Genomic DNA, 27,179 nt, shown 5'->3' on the forward strand with positions numbered 1-27,179 from the left:
TGGCGCAAATGGTTTTCTGCTACTGCAATAGTTATCAATAAATACCTCAGCGAGAAAAAGTACTCAAATAATCTGTATTAGGGACAATTTACTAATTTAAAGCATACAATGAAATAATGTAAAGAAATCAACCAAGTGCACATAAATCAGGAGAACATGTTCCTTCTCTGTGGAAACACCTGTTTCTGCCTCTCGTACATGCTGACGTACGATCTGAGAAGATCCTCCATTGTGTCGGCCTGAAACAGGAGGAAATGGATGTCACTGTCAGAAAACATGTCATTTCAAAACCACCACTGTCAAATGTTGTCATTAACACTTGTGGGCAGACTGATCAAATACTCTATTTATTATATATACAGTATATACACATATATATTATAATATATTACAGAATAACAAATATTTGCCTCTTCTACGAGAAATATTTCACCAACATATAAAACTGAACTTAAAACACCGGTCCCTCACCTGTGTGGACTCGCAGACGAAGTTGAAGCCCTTCACCAGAGTACCTATGGTCATCTGGAAGAAGTTCCCTCTGCTGTGGTACTCCAGGATGCGGCTGAATGGGTGCATGACCAGCAGCTCCTATAATTTATAATAATATTGATGTTATGATTAAGAATCATCAATGATTTGTTACCTATAAAAAAAAAGCTACTGAAATTTGACTAGAACAACAGTGTGTGTGAAATAGAATTCTCCAAGGAGATTATTTTACATACCTTGGTTGTTGGGTCTATTAAACTGACACCTTGCTTGCTGATGACGATCCGCATTGGGTTTGGGTAGCTAGGTTCACATGTTTGCTGCGAATGAAATCATGGATGACATGACAAAACTGTTTGCTCAAAATGTGTTTCCTGCCAACTTTTCTTCCACTTCATCCTGGTTACTCACTTTAACTTCAAAGAAGGAGCAGCCGAAGGTCGGCCAACTTGAAATGACCCTCAGGAAGGCGAGTTTGGCCTCCTGCACCGTGATGCCGCTTTGTTTGTTGTAGGAGGAGATGATGTGCTGCAAGAAGGAGAAAAAACAACACTCTCAGTCCTCCGGCTCTCATCCCTCTCCATTATTATACAGATCATACGAAACCAGTTTCTTCCTCTACCTTCTTCCACTCTTCTTTGGACATGATTTGTATCCGGTCTGCAGGAACCAGCTCACTCAGCATCCTGGGTATCATGACAAACTGCGTCCTGTCTGAATCTACGTTGCATCTGAACAGCAGCCCGCCCAGGTTGATCATGTCCTCTTTGGTGCACTGGTGGTATCCGCGCAGGTACTTAGGCAGCTCCTACACAGAAGCAGAGCAGACGACGTGCATCACAACCAGTCTGAGGTAACAGAGTAACAATCCAGCAGCACGACGCAGAGTGTGATGGTTTGTGACACTGTACCTGTGGAAAGTGGAAGGTGAGGTCCGCCACATGGTCCTTCCCTGGACTAACGTTAAACCAGAGCTTCCTCTTATAGATCACCAGGTAGGGAGCATTGACCTGGTTGCCTGGGAAACAAAACCTGAATTATGAATATGAAAATGGACTGACACATAAAAACTGAATGTGTTGATAAGATGCGGTACCTTCTTTCACTCTTTTTCCTCTCTTAGGCGGTTCTGAGGTCTGCCTTAAACTGTCAAAGAAATATTTCTGCTCCTCCAAGCTTGTGATCTAAGAATGAAAAAATAATCATCATGATGCTGAAATACGAAGAAGAGATTAAAATGCATGACCTATTTCTTTCTCCACATGAAGATGACTCCTTTTATTCATGGAAACTACACTATGAAATGTCGCTTAAAATGCTGCACACACAGTTTCTGTCAGTTAATCCCACCTTGGTTGTTGTTTTCAGGTACAGGCCGTATCCTTCAGGTGAGCTCAGACAGATCTGATCGGCAACACTCTCGCACAGGTCTTTCATCGTGGTGGTCGACGTTACCTCGATTATCTGCACAACACAGGAAAGGAAGAAATCAGAATATATTGTCTACAGGTCCAACTTACAGCAAATAGTTTGATTTTTTGGGACATTCACTGCTGTCCTGTCCAGCAGAAAACTGACACTACTTTCATGTCTGTGTGGTAAACATGGAGCTGGACTCAGAGACCGGCCTGCTGTTCCCCCTGTTTCTAGTCAAGCTAAACTAAACTAAACTAAACTAAGCTAAGATAAACTAAGATGCTGCTGGCTACAGGTTCATATTATACATATAGTGTAGCATATCTGGGATTGGTGTTGAGCTTCTCATCAAAAAACGAGGTACCAAAGTATTAAATTGTTATTTTAATTTGGAAAAGGGAAAAATAGATCCTCAAGTTAAAAACTATAGGAAACAGGGTTTTCTTGTGTTTGTGAAAGACAGACACTAATAACAACAACACAGTGACCAGAACTGGATGTGAAAATGAGAAGAAGAAGAAAAAAAAACTGAATGCAAAGTGAGAAACAGCTCCAGGCTCCTTCCATTAGTGAGCACAGAGAAGTGATGCCAGCTAATATCAGTGTCATCATCAATTGTCAGGGAGATAAAACAGCACTGAGAGTCTGAAGACTAATGGACATCTTGTCTCAGTGTTAAGAGCAGGGTGTTGTGTCTTACATCACTCGTGTCATTTGGGAAATGGATTTTATGGAAGATCCTGGTGCTGTTCTGTTGGATGGCGTCCACCTCTACCGGATGGGGAGGGAGCTTCCTGGGCTTTTTGCTGAGGACACAAAGCATTCAGATAAATGAATATTACATACACTCCCTAAAATATTACACATCACCTGAAATTCTAATTGTAAAACTGGAAATGGACTATTTAATATTTCAGGTAGAGAAATTCAATCCAAATAAATCCAGAGAGATGGTTTTCATTTTGAAATATTCCAGTGCTGTTAATTCAGCGATCATTAAATTACACGCATGACATCAATTACATCAGGGATTCGGCTGCTGATGAGATTCAAACTAGAAATGATTTGATTCTTTTCTCGCCCATTGAACTAACTTTGAGGTTGATAAAATCATATTAATCCACTGACTGACTGTGTCTCGGAGGATACTTTCACTTCGCTTCAACGTTTAAAACGTGACAACTTCACCTGTGAAGAGTGTGTGTGTGTATAATGACGATGATGAAAGCTGGTACTAAGCAGAATTATCAGGGTCACATTTAGGACAGTCCAGAGGGTTAGCATACATAAAAAGTGCATAATAGTAGTTTTTACTTATAATATTGGATATATTGGTCCTGGATGAATGAAGATTAAAAATGAATGATTAAAAATGAATGATGGTGAATAGTTCATTTAGTCTTTGGAGACACTGTACAGTTTTCCAGCTACTGAATCCACAGTGACAGCATTAGCTGCAGGTCTGACTAAATCTCCTGCAGCACAAACTTGTTATCACACAGTCCCACTTAGAGTTTTGAGGTGTTAAACGTCTCCTGACAGAATCACATTCAAAAACACGTTACTGTTGAAGGAGAGAAAAGAAAAGGTATGCCTACACACACTTACTAGTTGCCACAAAAGAATTTTTATTTCGCACGTTTCCACCACAGGTCTTCTTCAGGTGCCAATAGCACCTGAAACGTGCAAAATAAAAATTATTTTGTGGCAACTAGTAAGTGTGTGACCATAGCTTTTCTATTTTCTGGCTTTTTTTTTCTGCATTGCCCTGCACGTTGTACGACATGATGATGATATAAAAACCTTCTTTTTCTCAAAAAGTGAAGCTACTGTTGAAGGAGAAAACATCAAAGAGTTTGTGCATTTACTTGAAGCATTTTAAAGGGATAGTTCACCCAAAAATCCCTTCTCTGAGTTACGGGGGGGGGGGGGTCCGCACAGCAGTATTTGTCCATATAATGGTTGTCAAGGTGTGAAGGCTGATGCACACCTAAAAAAATCTTGAAAAACAGGTGCGTTGGAGCATAGATAAGGAGTGAACAAAAGCAAAAAGGGTCTCCCTTTTTGCTTTTGTTCACTCCATATAATGGCTGTCAATGGATACCAACTTTCTTCGTCCAAAAAGACACACCAAAAAACATCCAAATACCTCCATACTGCTCGTCTGTAATGTCCCTCTTATATTGAAGCCCCGGCATGAGAAATTGTTCCGCCGGTCAGTGCAAATCACGCGAGATTTGCACTGGCACAGGAGGAGCACTGAACCGAGACACTGGGAGAGAACAAGCTTAAAGTATAGACTTATTTAATTTTTTTGTCGGGGCTTCAATACAAGAGGGACATTACAGACGAGCTGTGTGGAGGTATTTGGATGTTTTTTGGTGTGTCTTTTTGGACGAAGAAAGTTGGTATCCATTGACAACCATTATATGGACAAATACTGCTGCGCGGACCCCCCACCCCCCCCGTAACTCAGAGAAGGCACGGAGGACTCTGAAAATTCTCACAGCTCTTAGTTGACATGAGCGTGAGTAGATAATGAGTGAAATTTGAATTTTGGGTGAACTATCCGGGGCGTCACGTGGCGTAGTGGTTAGAGCGGGCGCCCCATGTATAGAGGCACAGTCCTCGCTGCAGTCGGCCCTGGTTCGAGTCCCACATCGGGCGCCATTTACTGCATGTCATTCCCCCTTTCTCTGCCTCCCCGTTTCCTGTCTGTCTCAACTGTGCTATCCATAAAGGCATAAATGCCCCAAAAATATACTTTAAAAAAAACAACTATCCCTTTAAGGCCTAGGACATCACCATGTGATCTATGATTTTTTTTTTTTACTGTTGTCTGACCTGTACATCCCATGCAGCCTCTGCAGGCAGACAGAAGCCAGCGGGTCTCTGGGCCTCGACTCCAAGAAGCGCTGAGTGTATCTCATCAAATTCTTACTGGGCAGGAACAAGCCTGAACACAGCCACATCAGCTGCCAGCCACGCTCCATGCTCAACCTGAGAGAGAGAGTAGAGGTATTCACACAGGGGAGTCAAATATTTTGGACTTTTCTTTAAATTCTTCAGAATACTAATGTGCAGAGTGAAGAGGCACCTGTTGTTGTTGCTGGTCATCTGTCTCATAATCTGACAGTAGATCTCATCCTGCAGTTCTTCATGCTGAGTGGCCGGACCAAAGATCTGGTCCGTCAGCTCCATGGGGCTGCGAGCGTGTTTGATGGGGTAGTCGCCCATGTACTTCAGGATAGGTGGAAGAATGGGTCAAGGACAAACACAAACTGTACACTGCAAAAACTCACAATCTTTCCAAGAATATTTGTCTTATTTCTAAACTAATCTCTTTCTGCTTACATAAGACTCATCACCTAAAAATTAACTTATTTTAGATAATTTTCACTTGTTTCAAACAAATTTTCACTTGAAATAAGTAGAAAAATCTGCCAGTAAAAGCAAGTTTTTTTGTGCTTGTAATAAGAAAGAAAAACTTGCTCCACTATTTTTCTACTTATTTCAAGTGAAAATATGCTTGAAAGACGTAAAAAGTGTCTAAAAACAAGCTACTTTTTAATGTGATGAGTCTTATTTTAAGTATAATGAGATTTGTTTTGACTACAAATAAGACAAATATTCTTGTAAGATTTTGAGTTTTTGCAGTGTATTAAATCTAGACTGGGGTTTCTATCACACATGCTCACTCTGCCTATTGCATACGGATGGTTTCTTGATGAACAATATTGTGCAGTTTTGAGCTGATTGAAGACACCGTGACTCTGAACAGATTACACACAGCCTGGACCCTGTGCTCTCATCTAGATGAAGACTTTCATTGTCATCCAATGAAACAACTGTGTGAAACAAACCATGAAACAGCTCCATCTGAAACAGGAAAGCATTTTTTTCCCCAAAGGATATCAGTGAAGGCGCTACAAGCCAGGGAGCTGAGTTCAGAGTTGCTGACCAGATTCTTCATCATCGGCTGCTTGAGAGGTTCTCTGGAGCAAATCCACAGTTTCTCCTTCCTGACCCCTTTAGATGCACCATGCCGGCCCACGTCTTTACCTGCAGGCCTGTGTGAGTCAACGGTTAAAACAATTCTATGATTGTCTTTGTTGAAATGACCTCAGATGCAATGCCGTTTCATTTGCACTAAATCCAAATCTAGAGATCAATGTTCAACTGTTTATGAATCCAGCTGCTACAAAGGAAATGCTATTACCTGAAGTTCTCAAGTGCAAACTCTTTAAGGGAGACAGGAGCCACTGTTTCTTCTCTCAGCTGGGCGTTCTGTGTGGCCGAGGGTTTGCTTGATCCTGAACCCAGCAGCTCCTGAAGGGTCAGAGGCAGTTCGCCAGTTACACCACAAGGGGGGCTCATGTGAATCATCATGCACATGGATTCACTGCTGCATACAGCTGGAAAACTCACAGTTGCATGGTCTTGAATAATTTCATGCATACTTTTATATTGTTTTTGAAAATATATCATTACTTTGTGTAAAAACAACTGCATCTATAGGAAATTATATATTTGGTGTATATATGGACCAGACAATCTAATCTCCATCATTTACCTGCTCATCTTTCTGTAAATACATTAAAAAAAACACTATATTGTTCACATTCACTCAGTTTTGATGTGTGTATAGTGTTTATGATGGGGTTTTTTTGTTGGAACTCTTGTATCTGATATACAAAACACATTCACCTGTCACATTTCCTCCTGCATACTTCCATCCTACAAAAAAGAGTAAAGAGAAACTCTACCAGCATTTCTTCAGTGGGCTTAGTGAGAGTTGGCAGAAACTCTATTTTTTCCCTGCCGACCATTCCACCGATATCGGTCCGTTGGTTGGTTGCTCTTATCCAGATCGCCTCGGGAGAATAATCCTCATCTTTTTCTACCAGCAGCAGGTCGCCTCGTTTACACGCCAGAAACGTAGCGTCGTCTGCGGGAGCAGAGAAGTTTTTGTTCCTGCATGCTCAGTATACAAAAGATGGTGTTTTTGAGATCTGATACTCTGTGAACTCGCACCTTGTTTACCGGTGTCCTGCAGAGCCACTGCATACACAGAGTGCTGTCTCAGTCCTTCCAGGTTATACTCTATTAGTGCAGCCATATCCTCTGCTTCACCACACTTCAGAACATACTGTCCTTGGACTGTGACCAAAGTCACTGATTGGTCACTGAAAATGCTGCCACCGGACAAAGTCAGTCAATCAGTTTCATTTATACAATTAACAATTCAAAATGCTTTTCAGGGGAGTACATTTGTATAAATGAGAAACTATCCATACTTCGTCTTGTCGGTTTTCTTCACCTCTAGGTAAGAAAGCTCAAGAAGGCTCTTTTCTCTTCCATCCATGAAGAAGATGCCGCTCCAGTTGACTGCTACAAAAAACCTGCTTTTGGGCAAAGGAGGTCCTGTGGACAGATGTGGGAGAACCAGAGGTTCAGGGTGATGGTCTTTCACTTCTCAAACTCTAATTGGAAATCTGAGTTTATACACAGGTACTTTAGGAATCAAACAAAAAAACAGCCGCACATACATATTCCACACATGTAGTTCATGACAATAAGTAATTAGGGATAATTTCAGATATGTAAACAATAATTACAAAGCATTCATACCAATAGAGAGAAATATGGCCATCCAGAAGCCCCTGCCCTGTGAACTGAGGACATTTGGAAATGAAGCTGGGTGTTGACTGACCTGACATCATTGTAACTTCGTAAAACTTGGAGAAGTGGAGCGGCCATTTCTGTCGGCCGATGTCCACCAGCTCTGCTTTGACAATTTCTGTCTTCAGCCTCCCTTTGACCTCTGGATCCTGCATGAGATGGACATTCAGTACACATCTTTAGCTGCCTCACCTTCACTGCGTTCATATGACACGGACGAATTACAAAGTTTCAGACTCTTTTCGGCCCTTTTGTTTGACTGCATGGCTCCGTACCTGTGAAAGCGCCGTGCTGATGAGTTCGATCCATTTGTTCATAGATTTGCTCTCTATGAGCGGGGTGGCGATGCACTCCTCCACCACCCTCTGGACGTTCTCTCTGCTGTATGCAGAGCCAAACCTGGTGTAGTAGTGCTTTGTCGCCAGCTCGACGTATTCATCTTGCTGCAATGTGAAATACATGTTGATTAGATCTACTTCATATTGGTTTATTTCGTTTTGCTGTTTTGGGTTGGAAATGGATATCCTTTAAAAAGATGGACCAGGAACCAGCGATATCTACAAGGTAGTGACGGATACTAACTATGATGAACAGGGGAAATGTTCAAGAACAAGTTCGGAACAAGACTCATTAAGTTCATTTTCTAGCTCCAGAAACAAGCTGTAAACACTTCACTCTCATATTTCCTCCATGTTGGCAGACAGTTGCTCATCTACACATCCAATAGATAAGGAGCAACATTAGCATTCATTTGGAGTTATATTTCTCACCACCTGTTAAACTTTTCATTTTATTTTTAGCGTTGTGCTGAGAGGGAAAACATCTGTCTCCTGCTAAATGTTCCACTGTGTTTGTTGCAAACATTGTCGATTTGTAATTTAAATAGGAGCTGCTCGTGTACAGAGGGATTATCAGAGCTGTTCACACTGAAAACAGCTGCCTACAGCTGTTGGAAACAATGCTGAGGACAGTGAAAGACACAGAAAACAGCAAAGTTATAGGACAATAAACAAAACAATGATGATAAAAAAAAGAGAAGGTGATAATTCTCAGTGGGTTCGTCATTGTCAGTGATTGTGTTCTCATTACACATAATTAATTTGACCCATTGTTGACAACAAAAAAAAATAGATTGATTATGGCAGCTTTAAGGTTCAAATGGCACAAACAAAAAAAATAATTACTGTACCCATGAGCCACTGCTCAGATTTACCATTCACTTTTTCTGACCTCAGCTAACCTGCTAAATTCATTTAAAATGCTTATTGGCACAGTTAGATTAGATTAAACATAATCCAGTAGACTCTTTAGAGCTGCAGCTTCACCATTTAGAAATGTTTCTATAACCGGAAGTAGTACCAGCTTTGTAGCCTACTTTCACTAACTATTTTAAAAGAGAGCAAGACAGAATTTATTGTGTTTGACTCCCCGCTGTCATTGGGGGATGAACCCATCCTCGGGCCAATCTCCTCAAATACGCTCAACTCTGTAAAAAGTCTGGGAGTGCACCTCGATAACTCTTTTAAATTTAGAAAACAAATTTCATCTGTGGTCAGCTCAAGCTTCTTCCAATTGAGATTAATAAGCAAAATAAAAGCCTACATTCCCCCGGGTGACTTAGAGAAAGTGGTGCATGCCTTTATTACAAACCGGCTGGACTACTGCAATGCTCTGTATGTGGGCCTAGACCAGTCCTCTATCCAGCGTCTCCAGCTAGTCCAAAATGCGGCCGCTCGCCTTTTAACAAGTACTAGGAAAACCGAGCACATAACCCCAGTGTTGAGGTCTCTCCACTGGCTTCCTGTTTGCCAGAGGATAAGTTTTAAAATGTTATTATTGACCTTCAAAGCCATGAATGGCTTGGCTCCCCTTTATTTAAGTGACCTGCTTCCCCACACTCTATGTAGAACATCACGGTCAGCTGACCAATTCCTCCTCAGCATACCGAAGTCAAGACTAAAAACAAGAGGCGATCGAGCTTTTGCGGTCGCCGCTCCTAAACTTTGGAATAGCCTACCATTCCCAATCAGAACAGCTCCAAATTTAGTACATTTTAAATCTCCATTGAAAACCCACCTCTTCTCCCTGGCTTTTAACCCTTGACCGATTGTTTTATCATTACAGTTTTATTGTATGTTGTGCTTTTATTCAATGTTTTATCCGATGTTTATTTTATTTTATTGTGCTTTTATTATTGTGTTTTTATCTGATGTTTAAACTGTAATTGAAATTGTTTTAATTGTAAAGCACTGTGGTTCAAGGTGCTATATAAAACTTGATAATAAACTTGACCTTGACCTTGACCTAATTAACTAATTTACCCATATACAGTAAATGGTCAAATGTTTTCACAGGTAAACTAAACTGTTTCACTGCTTTAGGCCTCACCTTCTCACTGACGTACTCCGCCGACTTGATTCCCTTAATGAACTGCTTGTAGATCAGATCTGTGCTGTTTGGGTCCAGTGAGCAGTCGTGCCACGGTGTGAACAGCTCCTTGCGGATAGAGAGACTCCAGGGGGCGTCCTTCTCCTGTTTGCCCTGGCGCTTCATCTCTTGCTCACACTGAGATACTGCATCCAACACATGCTTCCCACAGCTGCCCAGAGACCACATCTGGAGGTGAAAAAACCAACAAGATTCAAATGAATGTGGGTTTCCACAATCATTTCACTACTTATCAGTTCTGCATTTTTTTTAAGTGCAGGAGTAAAGCTGACCTTTTCATAGAGGCTGATGTACAGGGAGAATCCATACATGTCTTTGAGATCCAGCTTGTCAGCCACAGTTTGACAGATTTCTGCAGACGTGCTGGCTGAGTCCAGATGTAGACTGACTGTACGGTCGTCCGTCAGAATCACAGACTTCTCTATGGGCTTCTTAGTCTTTGCAGCCTGTCAGCAGAGAGAAAGATGAGACTGGATTGAAATAAAGGAAAACGACCTAATAAGCAGTGAATTTCACTGCTTTCTGCAGCGAGGGATTCTGCTCTTTTGTCACAACACTTGAAAATCAGATTTTCAATGATCACAGGCAATGCAACAATGAACCTGACCGGGAAATGACTGTCAGTGCCGAGCAGAGGAGATACTGACAGAGAAAACATCATAACAAAACCAAAATAGTTTCAGGTATTTTCTTACCTCTAGCTCTATCCAACAAGGCAACTCTTTTCTTTCTCCATTGTCTACTGTACGATGCAGGCGCTCCACACAATATGCAGCATCACCTCTTGGCCCTCTGCGGAGAAAACCCTCCAGATACTGTGGAGCGGAGTGGAAAAGAAGAGGGTAAACATGGCTGTTTGTATATGTACATCATGAAACATACAGGCCCTGTTTTTTTCTACAACTGATAAACAGATTAACATAACAGTGATTCTCCTATTCGTCCATACACCAGGGGGCGGGGCCTCCTGCATGAAGCACCAGTGTTTTTCAGCATCTCAAAACACCAGTCTTCACTACTGGGTAAGCTGCTGCAGACTGACCTTCATGAAGTGGTCTGTTGGAGGGAAGATCCCCAGACAGATGGAGAGCAGGGTCCAACCAAGTACACGACTCTTCCTGTTCTTGTTGTTTACCAGCTGCTTGCAGATCTGACAGTAGATCTCATCACTAGTAAGAACAACGAGTGATTCACAAAGTGTGGGAGAAGTGGTAGAAGGTATTTACAGACAAATCAAAGTGAACGTACAGAGAAATACTGGAATAAAACAATACAAATGTTTCAAAGCTACATTCAAACACTTTATTTACAATAATAAACATTTTAGCATAGCTTCTTTTTAATGTTTTCAAGTGTTTTTGTGTTTTCTCTCTAACACAAATATATCTCCCCTGTACACACACATTACATAATGTGCAACTGTGTACAATGACATAGCGTTTTACCGTATGTCTCGCCTGGATAGACCGTATCCTGTGATGATGTGCACTTTCTCCAGGGCTGAGAGAGGCCGATCCAGCGTCGGACCTTCTCCAATCAAAATGTCCTCATCTTCTGTCAAGTTCTCAGGCTGTTAACATGACGACAATGAGAAGGATTAGCGTACAACACACAGGCGGAATAATAAACACTGTAGCAACGTTGGTGCTGACCTCCTCTGGGATCGCAGACGCTCTTCTGTTTCCACCTCCGTGCTTTTTCTTGTTCTTCCTCAGTATTTTCTGTCAGTTAAGACATGATGATTAGAGGGAAGACTGATGACTCATGTTTGACTTTCAAGCTGATCTTATGATATGATATTATGCAGCAGCTGTTTGCAGTGAAACTAGGAGAGTGTATTTGGTTCGCTACTATACTGAAGCACTGGATCTCTGCAAGTAGCTTTTAATGGTGCTAATTTTAAGGGGGGACACTACAGGTGAATAGGGTAAAAAAGTTTAACTAACAGATATCACCATGAAACATCCCAAGTTTATCACTCACATTAAGACAAAACATTTTTGTATTACAAGTTTTGTTTAAATATGTAAATGAGGCAATATCTAATAAAATATGCACTAATTTGCATACATTTCCAGAACCAAAATCTGAAAAATGAATAAAGCCCTTTTCAAAATTATTGTTTTATTTTGTTGACACATTAGAGTCAGACGTTTTTACAGAGGGGATTTTGGATATCTCTTTTTATCACTCTGTAAATGAGAAAATACTGTCATCACCAGCGCAAAAAAAAAATCTAATTTCGCCATGTTTTTAGGAATAAAATGTTGTATAAACTAGGCTTTGAATGATATATCAACAATCCCCTCTGTAAAAACCTATAGACAGGAACAAAACTGGAAGGTTTGGTGTCTGTAGGTGCTGCTGAAGTGGAGAATTCGGGCTCAGAGTGAATGAAAATGATCAGTGAATGAAAAAACAGTGTTTTTGCCTGTAGTGTCTCGCCTTAATGCTACTCTGAAGGGTTTCTACCTAATAAGACACAAACATTTAGATAAAGGCAAAAACACTCATTGAATTGAAATGTTCAGTACAGATTTATTACTTATCATGGCATCTATTGTTAATCAACTTTAATCCTGAGGCAGCAAAATGTGTGTAATTGTCTTTTCTGACTCTTTACCTGGTCAAGTCCCACCAGGTGGCTCAGCCTCCTGCCTTGCTTTTGAGGCAGCAGACGCGACATAATGCTGGACGCTTGAGACACTGTATCCAGAGACTTTGGCTCTGGTAGGTCCTCCATAAACCGCAGAATAATCCACCACACAGTCAGACATGCCTGTGGGGAGAATGAGAGGAGAGGAACTTGTGAGATAGAAGGTGTTGGAGGTGACGGTGAGAAGAGAGCTGCCTGTCCTCTTACCAGTGCATCGCCCTCATCGTCATGTTGCAGAAGGGGCTGCTTGAGTCTCTGGGTGAAGTGCGTATGAGTAGCGTTGCCCTGGAAGTTCAAGCTGCTGAACCTGGAGAATGAATACACGCTGGTGTCGCCATCAAACTCGTCCTGCTCTTCTTCATCTTCATCTTCCCGCAATGAGGTAGGGGTGCTTGACTTTGGGACCATGATTTCTGAATCGGAGCTTGAGTTGAAAAAAGAGGTTTCCTCTACTGGTTCTGGTGTGATCTGCCTCTTCTTGATAGTATAAAACAAACAACATAGATTAGCTGAGTAAAGTAAAAATAGGCCTATTATATATATTTTAGGATTTTTTTAAATATATTTTTTTAATCAATAATGGCGCAGATTAAAAAACAGAAGTATCATCTAACCCTGAAGTCTAATTCTGTTTTTTGTTCCACCACTTCCACAACAGGCGGCAGATCAAAGGAGTTCTCCTCTGAATCATGTTCAGACAGTGGCTCAGGCTCCGACTCGGGCTCCGACTCCTTGTTGGACTGGGAGTCGAGTCCTTGCAGTCCCCTCTGAAGCGCCGAGGCTATTTGCTCCTGCTCTTCTCTCCTCAGCTGTGAAGTGGCCTGTGGTGAGTTTGTGAGGAGAGAGAAAGACCCAGAGCAAAGTGTTCATATTATTCAGAATACACCTCTTTCTTGACATTCATCACTGCAAGGTGTTTGTCGTTTCAGCGCTCACATCATTCATCATCTTCTGAGCTGCCTTTCTGGCCAGCAGTCCTCTGGCGTGGGCCTGCAGCAGTATGGCCGCCTGTCTCTTCCGCTTGAAGCTCCTTCTCATCAAGTGGCGTCGCACCTGCAGTTAATCAGCACTCATTCATTATCTTATCATGAATCTTTTTGTGATGCAAATCAACTTCATAAAAAAGTTGTTTTCTCTGGAATAAAAAGCAGAACGGGTGTAACATACATTAATATAATTTAATACTTAAGAAAATATTAGTAATATTGATTTCAATAAAAGAAAAAGCAAATATAAAATGCATTTAAACATGTGGAATGCATCAGAAATGAATCATTTTTAATTATTATTAATCTTTAACGAGTTCCCATGAATTGTAATAAATGTAAAGTATATTACATGCATACTACAATATCTACTACATTGAAAAATGTCATATGTTCACTCTAAGCTAGTGCCCAGAGTACATGCCTGTGTCTGTATGGTGACTGCTGCTGCTCTCTGTTGTTGAAACAGTAACCGCTGCTTCCGACCGCGGATCTTTGATACCAGCCGGTCAAAGCCACGCATGTGCTAGATGGAGCAAGAGTGAAAACTATGACAAAGGTCAACTGACCTGAGATAAGTCTGAGTTATGACAGATGAACATGTTGTGTTTAATGTAACATTGTGAAGCATCAAACTTTTCTTTCCTTCACCTTTCTTGCCCTGTGAGCTCTCCAGTGCTTCTGCAGCACCACAACAGCTGCCCGCTTCTTCAGAAAAGACTTCCTAGAAAAGAGGTTCAACAAAGCCTTTAAGGAATAAACAACCACATATGCCACTAATGACAAATCATTTTCGGTTTTATGATCTCATTTCCTCTTGACTCATCTCAGAAACTGCACCTGTCTTTGTGTCCAAGCATGACCCTCTGGATCACCACGGCTACCCTGCTCAGCTCTTGCTCCCTCAGTCGTTCCAGGATGGCGTCATGAGCATCCTGCAGCAACATGATAAAAGACTAATTAATATTTCTTGATTTGTGAAGGAAAATCCTGACAATCGGATGTCATAATGTTCCAGGATTAAGTCATCCAAGGCTCATAAGCAGCGACATGATCAAAGTCAGCTGCAGCGCAGAGTAATAACTGAACAGTGCATAAAAAGAGAGAGCGTAATGTCAACAACAGATGTTAGAATCTGCTCTGCTTCATAATGCTGATATTTCTTTACAGTGCCAGTGAAAACTGTTTCAGCAGTGACGATCTGCTGAGTCATTACATCTTTCAAACATGGTTTGAGTTATACGTTTTCTTCACCTTCAGGAAAATCTTGGTGCTGCCTATTTTCCACTCATTCTCCCCTGTAATCACCATCTTGCAGATGGCTTCACAACAGGCAGCAGCTTTCTCCTGCAGAAACAATAAAGTCTTTATCTGAGTGCTGAAACAAGTCTAACAACAGTCCAAATTCCTCCACGGTAAAAGACAGGTGGAAGTTATCAATCTGGCCATCACAGTGTCGCCATCCTGTAGCAATAACCCATTAAGTTCCACAAATATGACAGATACATATTATGAAACATTCATGTCACGTGTGATCATCAACGAGGCGACATAACGACTAACTCTTTTGGGGTCACAGACGGTCGTCTTCAGCAGCACTCGGTAGCGCTTCAGGAATTCCTTAAATGTGTGGCGAACTGGGAATCCCAGTTTCCTGATTCGGATGGTGTCCATCATGCCGGAGTATCTCAGCTGACGCATGCACAGCTCTCTGTCAAACACCTGCAGCAGAAATGATTAAAGAGGCTGTGAATATTAAACCTGTGCATTCACAGCAGCAGCACCACTGCTTCAAATCAACCACCTGTATCACTAAGGCTGCTTATTATTTCAAAGAGGAGATATACAACTTCATCTAAATCTCTGGTTCAAACCAGACATGGTGAAGCAGCATTTAGCTGTGGTGCTGCACACAACTGGAACAAACTACCAGCAGAACTGAGATCAGCCCCAACTGTCAGCACTTTTAAATCCAGGTTAAAAACATTTCTCTTTTCACGTGCTTATAGCTGAGCTTTTTTTTAAGAACTTTTAACTTTATCTATTTTCTTCTTTGCTCCTGCTTTTAACTCTGTTTTTTGTTTTTATGCTGTTCTTTTTTTTTTATTTATGTTTTGTCTTTATATAAAGCACATTGAGTTTCCTTGGTATGAAATGCGCTATATAAATAAAGAGGCCTTGCCTTGCCTAAACATCATGCTAATGTGGCAGCACTAACATGCTGATGTTTACCATGTTTGCTTATTACTTAGCATGTGAGCATGCTAAGGTTTGACAGTTAGCATTTAACAACAAGTGAGGCCTGAATGTAATTAGTTTTACAGATATTTGGTCATAAAAAGTTAAGGGGGGCAGGTCCCAATATTTTAAGTTCATCCTGGGGACAGCATGAATGTGTGTTCCAGATTTGATCAATTCATCCAGTAACTGTGACCACAAAAGAGAATTAAATCATGGTGACAGTCATGGACAGCCATAAGGATTCCTCTCTGGGTGGCATAATATCAACCTGTCGGTTGTGCAATAGGAAACACAGGATTATAGTGGTAGAAGTAGCGTTCATCCTCTGGGATCACAGGTGTATAGATTTCATGGTGATCAATCTGAGATTTTTTTAAGTCCAGACTGTAATTTGTGAAGTGATGGACTGACTGATACTGTATCACTAGAGTCTACTATGGGTAAAAAGAAAAAAATAATATTTACTACCGGTAACTTCAAAGGGTGACTGAAGCCTCGCTGCCATTACACCAACATTGTACTTTACACTGGTGTTTACAGATTATACCCCAGGAAATGTCTTCTATTGGTTTATGACACACAACAGGAAGATTGTGTTGTTTATTCAGTGCAAGGGCAGATGGTGAGAGGATGATTGGAAAATGTACTTTATCGTCCTCAATTGCAGGCGTAACCATAGCGACATTATCACTGTTTCAGGAAACAACAGGATTCAAATCTTAATTTGTGTGCAGAGGCTATACAGTCCTTGCTGCAGCCGGCCCCGGTTCGATTCCCGAATCTGGTGGCCCTTTGCTGCAAGTCTTTCCCCCTCTCTCTGCCTCCCCGTTTCCTGTCTCTCTCAACTAGCCTATCAAAGCCCCAAAAATATACTTTAAAAAAAAGAAGAAAAAAAGGACATCTAAATTTGTATGAGTCTTCTTTCACATTTAAAGGGACAACGAGGAGTTTCTATTTGGTTATAAAAAAGTCTCACATTAATGTGGATGAATCTACGCTACCCACACTTGTTAATGGGCCCATTTTTGATAAATACTGTATATCGTTTTGCCTCTATCGTTATTTTGTTATTATTAGTGGTGGTGGAAATGCTGGTCGAGCCGACCAGCATTTCTTTACTTTCGGTTTCGCGGCAAGTCATGAGAATAACGCTGCCGAATCGCCGTTTCGGAACTACGACGGTATCTGATCGTCTTCGAACCTCTGACTTTAATTCTTGATGAATGAAAACATGAGTCTGTCTTGCGCCGGTCAAAGAATTTCACGGTGCGCGCGGAGGCTCATAAATGTAGTGTGAAAACGCTTCGCTTTTCCAAAACTCCTTGTTTTCCCTTTAATCAGGTTTATCTCCATCTAATTTGTTTATTGTACGTAATCGCCAGTAAACCCATAATAAAATAATAAGCTTAAATTTAACCATGTGATACAGTTCAGTTTAAAAATGCTAAACATAACCAGCACTGTGCGTTACTGTGTGATAGCCACACTGCAGTGGTTGCTCTTCTGTCACTCACCTCAGACTGCTTGTCATTGTTGGGTTTGAAGCAGCGGATGAAGAAGGGCTGGCAGGCAGACAGGGCCTTCATCAGGGAGTCCAGAGACTGACGGAACTGGCCGCTCAGCGTCGGTATCTGTTTACGTTTGTCAGCCTGGGCCTGCACGGATGACAGAGAGAAGACCAAACCTCAGCATGGACAAGCAGCAGCACAGTGACAACTCTGACACCAGCGCATATCCACTGTATCCCACAGTGGACAGGGAATAAATCTTGAATTACATCTTAAAATTTGGTTTTCTGTATGAAAACATTTGAAACAGGTAAAATAACTTTCCCGTTTACATGATAGTTTCATTTGAGAAAAGAAGACATAGCAACGTGAAACTGAATGAGATTCATACTGTACCCGTAGAGAGCTCTTGGGTGTCATGATGACCCTCTTGTTCTTCGCCATCTTCACCCCATTGTTTGAAAGCTCTCCCTGAAATATCTGATGAAGCAGCTTATTGTTGGACATTTCAACCGTCTTGATCATGTCAAAACTGACGGCGTCTCTGTTCTTTTCCAGGAACCCTTGACAAAAAGAAAAGAAATATATTTGAGCATCTGACGGCACAGTGTTCAGTCTTTAGTTGGGACGAAGTGCAAGTCGTCAGCGTACCACTGGACTCATAATAGACCACGCCTGCAAAGTGCCGGATCCCAAAGTTTGTGTCGTATTCTCCCTTTGAGGCGATGTAGGCCTTGTCTCCACCGTGCTGCTGGTTCATCTTGTTCAGCATGGTGATATCTGAGCCCTGCAACCCAACACATTTCAGTCAGAAGAGTTTACAGAAGAAAGGCAAGGTAAGGCAAGGCATCTTTATTTACATAGCGCATTTCATACCAAGGCAACTCAATGTGCTTTACATAAAGACAAAACTTTTTTTTTTTAAAGAACAGCATAAAACAGAATAAAAACAAACACAAAAAACAGAGTTAAAAGCAAGAGCAAATAAAAGAAAATAGATAAAGTTAAAAGTTCTTAAAAAGAGCTCAGCTATAAGCACGTGAAAAGAGAAATGTTTTTAACCTGGATTTAAAAGTGCTGACAGTTGGGGCTGATTTCAGTTCTGCTGGTAGTTTGTTCCAGTTGTGTGCAGCATAACAGCTAAATGCTGCTTCACCATGTCTGGTCTGAACTCTGTGCTCCACTATCTGACCTGAGTCAGTAGATCTCAGAGCTCTACTGGGTTTATACTCTACTAACATGTCATTCATGTATTCTGGACTTAAACCATTCAGTGATTTGTAGACCAGGAGCAGAACTTTAAAATCTATTCTGTAGCTGACTGGGAGCCAATGTAAGGTCTTAAGAACTGGGGTGATGTGATGTGATCTCAGCACCCCAAGGTTTCGGACTTGGTCTTTAGTTTCTAAAGACAGTGACTCAAGGTGTTTACTGACAGCAACCCTCTTCTCTCTATTGCCAAAAACAATGACCTCAGAAAGGATAGAACGACACATGCGAAAACAAAGCAACAACGCCACAACCTTTGGGAAATGGCTCTCCTCGTCGATCAGAGCCAGCAGGTTGCAGGGTTTCCCCGCCAGGAGCTCCAGGATGTTCTGATTGTTGCTGAAGTTGATGTTGTTCCACACGACGCCCTGTTTCAGGTACTCCTCCTGCTCCAGCTTGAAGATGTGACTCACAAAGAACTGCTGGAGCTTCTCATTGGCAAAGTTGATGCACAGCTGCTCAAAACTGTAAAACAACAAGTTGATATTTGTTGAGATTAAAGCAGTTGAGCTGTGGAGATGTGATGGACTCAGAGTGTGAAGAAGTGTCCTCACCTGTTACTGGTGAAGTTCTCAAAGCCAAAGATGTCGAGCAGGCCGATGGACAGGTAGGAGGACTTGGGCCGCTGAGCTAAGTTCTTATAGATGACACTGTTGATTTTCTCAACGATCCATATGAACAGCTTGTTGTAGATCGCCTAAGAGGTGGAAACAGTTCATAGCTGAGGTGGGGGATTTTTTATTTTTTATTTTTTTTACAATATTTTTTATTGATTTTTAACTTTTACAAGAAAAGGATGGATACATAATATGGTCCACAGGAATGAAAAGCAAAACAAGTAGACAAACAAAACAAATAATAATAATTAAAATAGGGTTCCCAAACTTTATGGAAGTCTGTCTGTTCTTAAATGTAATATGCATGTAAGGTACTCTAATGGCACTAGATCAAACACTACTCCTTGCCAGCCTTTAACAATTGGTACCCTGTCATTGATCCATTGTAACAGAGTATTCTCTCGCTGCATAAGTAAGTGTACAGTACAGCCTCTTATTATGTTTAGATGTTAAACGACAATTTGGGAGGCCCAGTATAAGAGACACAGGGTCCATCTCCAGTTTTAAACCAAATATCTTCTCCATTTCAGATCAGTACATTAGACCAATACATTTGTTTTCGACATGACCAGAAACAGTGAGTTAGGGTACCAATTTCAATCTTGTATTTAAGGCAAGTGGGTGAGAGAGTCGGATTGAAATAATGTCTACGGTTGGGAGATATGTGCATTCTGTGTATAACTTTTAACTGCATTGCTTGGGCACGATTACAAACTGAAATTGACTTAGCATATCTCCAGACATTCTTCCATTATTCATCATCAATTATGATATTTAGCTCCTTCTCCCATGTGCCTTTAAGCTTCTGCAACTTATTTGGGGTCGCGAGATACATACAGTAGCTTTACACAGTAAACTTACAGATATCTCTCTATCTGATAAAAATATTAATTCTCAACAGGAGAACTTTCATGGTTCTCAACTAACGTAGTACTATGTAAGACATAGTGCCTTATCTGCAAGTAATGAAAAAAGTCACATCTGGGGATAGAATATTTGAGGTGGGGGATTAACTGTAAACTTGTGAATGGTTGCCTCTGATTCCTGGATCTTGTGCAGTTGGAATACTTCCTTATCGAGTGTAATACAGCAATTGACATTTATAAGGTATGAGCTCTTTAATCTAGGGTCAGCATCCAATAAGGAAATGACAACATGTTGATTTATTGTCAGTAGCTGGGTTTCATTACCTTGACGAAGGCGTCTCTGCAGTCGGCGGCCTGGTCAGAGCTCAGGGGTTTGGTCACCCTCTCCTTGGTGGTCATGAAGCTCCGGTGGGTCAGACTGGTGGACAGACCAGACTTCTCTACCTGCACACAGCAGACACACCAACAAAACTATTTAATGTTGTTTACTGCTGAAGAAGTTAATACCGGTAGATGACAGATGAAGAGACCGACCTCCAGGAGAGACGCCGCCATGTTGAAATGTTCCGACTTGCTGACAGCACTGGTTTCCAGGTTGTTCTGAGTGGTGGCTGATGGGGACACAAGATTAGGATCAATAATAATCAATTATAGTTCATTTTGTTAGAGAAGTCAACCAAGAAATGATATCATAATGAGAGTTTTATCTTAAGTGTATTTGGATGAGTGGTAGAAATGCAATTCAGCAATGTACAATTTTGAGGTACTTCATTTATTTTTTTATTTTACTTTTTATTTTTCCATTAATTTTTAATTAATATATACAGCTCTGGAAAAAAAGACCACTCCACAATTTTCTTAATAAATCAGCTCCTCTACAGCCGTTTATAGCAACACAAGCTCACCTCACTCTACCTAATGAGGCACTGATCAGGTGACCAACTGAACCAAGTCATATTTAATGAAGAAGATAATAAAAAACACTGCTGCCATAAAAAAAATTGGTGTTATTCCTCCAATGTTGATTTCTGGACTCTTCCCAAGTGTTGTTTAAATATGAATAACTTGTTTTCTTTGCATTAGCATTATTTCAGGTCTGAAGTCACTGCATCTTTTTTGTTATTTTGACCGGTTGCCATTTTCTGCAAATAAATGCATGACAATATACGTATATATATATATATATATATATATATGTATTTCAAATGTGGGAGAAATGTTGTCAGTAGTTTATAGAATAAAACAAAAAATTTTAATTTTACTCAAACAAATGCCTGTAAATAGTAAAACCAGAGAAAATGATCATTTTGAAGTGGTCTCTTAATTTTTTCCAGAGCTGTATATATATAAATATATTTTTTATCTATATTTTTACATATAATCTATACATTTCATCCTAAAGCCCTAGACTGAGCATCATACTGATACTGTGTATTAGTACCATGTCCTTTTACTGAATTCAGATGTGTGACCTCTGAGGTTCAGAGCAGAGGAACCTGAGGTGATGCTCTGCTGTTGTAGCTCATCCACTTCAGTCTTCATTGCGTTAGTGAACAAAAGATTTTTTTTCCTTTACAACAGAGTGGTTATCTGAGTTATTGTACATCCCTCCAGTCTGGCTGCTCACCTCTGACCTCTCTTATCAACAAGGTCTTTCTGTCCTAAGAGCCAATGATCTCTAGATGAGTTCTTTCTCAGTAAAACTCATTTGGAGCTTTTGTGGGTGATCTCAACATATTTAAAGCGAACATATTAACTGAGGCTTTGACCTGTATTTACATGATTAGGTGAATTTCAGTGGTGATTGGCTGAGCAGGTAGCACAGGTGCCCAGTAGGTGTACTACTACTCCACTACACTTAACTTTTTACTCCATTACACAGATGTAACAATTGGGTTGTGTACTTTGTCATTATATACAAAACCTCTGCAGAGCTTGTAAAACACAGCCCATTACAACACACATTAAGCCCCTCCCCCTCCACAACCAGCTGCAACTCAGAAATTCTGCTGATACATTAATACATTACCAATTAATGTATAAATGAATTGCAATATAACAATTATAGGAGCCATTTTTTAGTATGGTTTACTGCTAATAATTAACTTCATGAAAATGTTGTAGATGTATTTTACATTGTGGAGGCTGATTACTTCCTCCAGTACTACTTAAACTTTTTGAATAAATGAAATAATTAACAGATTTTTACTGAAATAAAACATAAATGCAAACAATAATAAAAAAAAAATGCACATGCTGACCCTCGAAGCAGACGTTTCCCAGGTGTAACATGGCTGCCAGCAGCTTGAGGATTTCCTGCCGCTGGGTTTCTGAGAAGGTCAGGATTTTCATGGCCAAGCAAATGCGACTGTAGTCTTTGGCATCGTCCCTGCCGTCACAAACGATACAGTCGCCCTGCGGCAGATGAAGGGGGAATTATTAACAGTATGAACAGGATATGTAATTTGTTCAATGTGACAAAAAGGAGCTACTGACAGTTATTTTAATACCTGAGTAAGAAATGTGTATTCCTGTGTGTTCCCAAGCCTCAGAGCTTTTCTCTCCTCTGCTGTGATGCCTGCCAGCATGCAGTAGAAGATGTGGTAGTTTCTCTCCTCCACTGCCTGAGGTGGTGGATTAAGAATGAAATGTTATATTCAGAGATGGACAGAGTACTCGACCCCAGTACTTGAGTAAGAGTACAAATACTACTAGTCAAAATTTACTCCGTTACAAGTAAAAGTAGCTCAGTCGACATCTTACTTGAGTAAGTACCTTTAAAAGTACTTGCTTTTAAAGGTACTTAAGTATCCAAAAGTACATGCTTTTAAATTTACTTTAAGTAAAAGTAAGAGTAAGAGTACATTTCTTATTTTTCACATCAATGAATTACTATATTTTTTTCTAAATGAATTTAAGGACCTTTTAACTCTTGTTTCTGAGAATTAACTCTTTGAAACCACCTGCACTGATGTGCTGCTTTTAGAACCACAATGTTATAAATCTGCAGAAACACAAATAAAATGAATGGGATCATAAGAGGACAGCAATTGTCATTTTCACGTTTTACACCCCCCCCCCCCCCCCTCACACAGCTTGTGTCCAATAGTATTTTAGAAAAAAAAAAAGAGCAGACCTGAAAGTAACGAGTACTTTTCAGCCTTTCTAGAAATTAACTTGAGTAAAAGTAAAAATATTCGTCTTGGAAATGTATTCAAGTAAGAGTAATAAGTACCAAAGAAATCTAATACTCAAGTAAAGTACAAATCCTCTGGATATGTACTTAAGTACAGTACTCAAGTAAATTTACTGTGTTACTGTCCACCACTGGTTATATTATAAACTGAAGGTGCTTGAAAGAGATCATCTCTGTCAAATGAGTGAACACGGTCAATGGGCCGGTGAGAATCTGCTGCCCTTGTTGACACTGATAGCCTGTTTATATCACATGGCCTGCTATAGATAATGTTTTTACAAGTTTACAATAAAGATCGGCCCTGTGGACAGATAAGAGGGAGGTTTGTTTGGACGGAGCTGCCTCACCTGATGGCACACACGAGACTTCTCCAGAAGATACTGCTCCACACGAGCTCCCTCGATCACTCCGTCCTTATTGAAGAATATCTCCAGGTATTTACCAAAGCGACTGGAGTTGTCGTTGCGGATGGTTTTAGCATTCCCAAAAGCTGAAATAAACAGGACAGAGATCAGTATATGTGTGTCAAATAAATGTCTTTGTTTCTATTGTATGTATGTATATATGGTGCGTTTATGGAATAGGATACTAGGATTAAATCGTAACAGGATTGCAAGAAAAATCTTTGAGTAGGACACTCTGACTAATGGGACATGGGATAGGGACATATATGACATCTTGCTGAGAGCTGGATATGAAGACCGTTATTATAACAAAGAGAAAGTTGAGATTAATGTATTAAAAGAAATTATTTTTCAACAAAATAAAGATAGATGGGCATTAGATATTTGGGGTAAACCAAAACTGCGTACTTACTGTGAAATAAAACAGGTATTTGGTCCAGAAAACTATGTTTTGTATAATTTGTCTAAAAAGAAAAGATCCCTGTGTGCTCAATTGAGAGCTGGTATATATGTCGGCACAGCAGAAGACGATAGAATTTGTAATTTATGTGACATCCAAGAGGTGGAGAATGAAATTCATTTTGTGTTCTACTGTCCTTTCTGACTCTATAAGACAAAAATTGTTTAGTAAGGGAGATCCAAATAATGAATTTGTGTGGTTAGACGATGCTGAGGGTTGGGTTGGGCAACGAGACGAAGAGCGATATATAGTATAGTTGAGTACTGAAAGTAATCTGAAATTATTTATTTATGTCACACCTGTGTGGCAGGTAACACCAACAGGAAGGACTGTCTAGTCTTTGTTTTTGTATTTGTTATTGTGTCTTGTAATCTCATATGGGATGGGCCACAGTGGTGGCATGACACGAAAATAAAAAATTCATTCATTCATTCATTGTATGGGCTCATTTCTGAGTGTGTTTTTTCTACATTTCATACAGTCTCACCTTCTAGTATTGGGTTGGACTCGAGGATCTGTTGTTCAGTCCTCTGCTCAGACAGCTCCCCGCTGATAGCTACCAGGTACTGCAGGATCAGCTTAGTGCTCTCCGTCTTCCCTGCTCCTGACTCCCCGCTGAGATGAAAGCACAGTGAATGATTTATAGTGATTGAAAGGTAACGTCCAACATCATTTCTTACACCCGGGGAGGCGGGCTACAGTTAAGAGGCACATCCTGACTGCCTGAATGAGATATTCTTCCTGACCTGATGATGCAGCACTGGTTCCTGAGGTGGCGTGTCATGTTGAAGTAGCAGGACTCAGCGATGGCGAAGATGTGCGGCGGGAGCTCCCCGAGCTTTCTACCATGGTACAGCCTCACCTGAAGCCAGGACGTCAGAGCAGACACATGAAGCACAGCACGGCCAGAGATTCAGCTGCTGCTCGTATGACTCAAGTTAATTCAAGCAGGTCTCACCTGGTCAGCTGAATATAGAGGAAAGTCCTGATACGGGTTCACCGCGACCAGAACAGAGCCTGTGTAGGTCTAAAAACACAACACTGAAGTTAAAAGACTGAATCAATAAATAAAAAAAAGACTGGTTAAAATCTATCTGCTTTTAATTTATTCCCTATTCTATCTGGATGTGCCGTTAGTTTTGTTTTTATGACTCTGGCTGTGAAATATAGGTCTCTGAGATGGGCAAAGTGAGTATAAGACACTTTTAACACATTAAAATGCAATATGTTCAGGTTATAATGTCTTAGGTAAGAGTGAAAGTCATTTCAGAAAAACATTATCTTAACCCCAAAGGTCCATTAACCATTTTCTCTCCAGAGATTTCAACTGCATCTCTCAGCATTGCCCATCTAATGGGGTTTCAGCCACATGCTCCAATGATTGAAGATAAATCACAACACAACAAATAAGATAAGAAATTTTAGTTCAAGGTAAATGATGGTATAAATAAAAACTGAGGTCTCTAAAGCAGGAGAAGCTCTAAAAAATGATTCCGACTTTAAATTTCATGTAAGAAATGGCAGTAAAGGGGAATTGTGGACAAGAAGACAAGATTTAGATGAATAAAAGATAAAGCTGCTGCACATCTTCTGGGCAGAGAGGCAAAAATAAATGCTCCCATGTGACTGCAGAGGGGCTGCAGTCATTCTGAAAGCAAGACAGATGAAGTTAAATATGAGCTCCTTTTGGCCACATCACCAAAAAATACAGAGCTGCTTTCGGGTTGTGTGGCAGCCAGCAGCAAAAAAACAAAAACAAAAGAATACATCTCACAAAATATGAGAAAACTCTTGATGCACATGTCGAAAAGTTCTATGACAGGACAGAAAACCTCACAGCAAAGACCTGGATTTAAAATATCTCAGAACTTTAAAAATGATCTGCAAGGAGAGCCGAGTGAGAATCCCTAAATCAAGAACAGACAGACTCTTTGCTGTAACAAAAAAAAAAAAAACATTTGCAAGCTGTGATATTTGCCAAACAGATGGTCAATGAGCACTGAGAAATGTGCCAACACTTTTGTGCACACCTCATTTATTTTTGATTTGTCTCTTTTTATAAATTGGTGAAATAAAAAGTAGTGGATCAGAGCGAGAGTATTTCGGTGTGCCTCACGTAGATGAGTCCTTGTTTGTGTCGGAGCAGCAGGTTTCTCAGCAGACCGGCCTCGGTCATGTCCACCAGCTTGATCATGTCGTCCACACCCTCCACTGACGTAGGGTGCATGATCTTGAGAGAAGTTTCCTGCTCCGGGGACAGACTCTGCTCCTAGGACAGGTTGTTCAGAACAGAAATAAAATCAGTGTTGATCCCAGACTCAAGCTGTTACTCTGATGCTCAGTACAAACAAGGCTTCAGTTTGACTGGGCAGCAGAGGGCCTTTACCTTTCCCTCATCGTCCACCAGTAACCGCCGACCACTTGGTGTTACTTTGATCCTGGCACCGATGGGCACCCCGACATCCGAGTCCACCCACACCCACTCCCCCTGAAACATGAACATACAGTATTAATAAAACCACTTAGTTTTTCTTTACATTGTCTTTGAGGATACAGGATTTACGATGGGATTACTTTTATTAGTTTACAGTATTTCCTTGAACAGACGGCTACTCAGGGCAACGTGACATTCGTTCCAGGAACAAATACATAACTTGGGGATTTCTGGTTAGTAATATTCTGATCAATACAAAGACAATCCTCGTAAAATCCACAGCAGGTACCGAGGGACTTCTCTTCAGCCTTACCTTTCTCAGCATCACCGATTTTCAGCTTTACTGCCTAAACACAGAAATCCATATGAGTTGTAGTTTCCATCACAAAAGAGGGAATGACTCACAATGACACTTTTTTGCTCATCAGCATTGTAACATTATAAATTATTCTTATAAAAATAACACTTTTCTCTTAATTGGCTGGGTTCACTCAACCAGTGCGA

At 40.6% G+C, this 27,179-nt stretch overlaps 1 protein-coding gene across 1 annotated transcript; it reads right to left on the minus strand.

Annotated features, from left to right (window-relative positions):
- On the minus strand, positions 1-27,022 carry LOC146971091 (unconventional myosin-VIIa-like). The gene is made up of 49 exons (XM_085805098.1): positions 26,989-27,022; positions 26,628-26,729; positions 26,358-26,510; positions 25,200-25,268; positions 24,988-25,103; positions 24,729-24,856; positions 23,725-23,867; positions 22,692-22,805; positions 22,443-22,596; positions 20,716-20,792; positions 20,506-20,625; positions 19,253-19,395; positions 18,953-19,163; positions 18,081-18,216; positions 17,826-17,992; positions 17,436-17,576; positions 15,244-15,402; positions 14,935-15,027; positions 14,521-14,615; positions 14,332-14,404; positions 14,105-14,206; positions 13,631-13,747; positions 13,309-13,515; positions 12,902-13,171; positions 12,662-12,817; positions 11,691-11,759; positions 11,484-11,608; positions 11,081-11,207; positions 10,734-10,853; positions 10,311-10,484; positions 9,979-10,206; positions 7,866-8,033; positions 7,622-7,739; positions 7,206-7,332; positions 6,943-7,103; positions 6,675-6,856; positions 6,128-6,237; positions 5,824-5,978; positions 5,006-5,159; positions 4,753-4,908; positions 2,609-2,714; positions 1,843-1,956; positions 1,589-1,676; positions 1,404-1,510; positions 1,115-1,300; positions 904-1,020; positions 729-812; positions 472-591; positions 1-239 (listed from the first exon to the last, which is right to left on the minus strand). The coding sequence occupies exons 1-49, from the start codon at positions 26,998-27,000 to the stop codon at positions 147-149; spliced, it is 6,447 nt and encodes a 2,148-aa protein (XP_085661224.1). The 5' UTR covers positions 27,001-27,022; the 3' UTR covers positions 1-146.
- Positions 27,023-27,179: the final 157 nt, after the last annotated feature.

This window comes from Trachurus japonicus, chromosome 17 (assembly GCF_045865225.1).
Source record: "Trachurus japonicus isolate A0001 chromosome 17, Traja_1.0".
Lineage (NCBI taxonomy): Eukaryota > Metazoa > Chordata > Actinopteri > Carangiformes > Carangidae > Trachurus > Trachurus japonicus.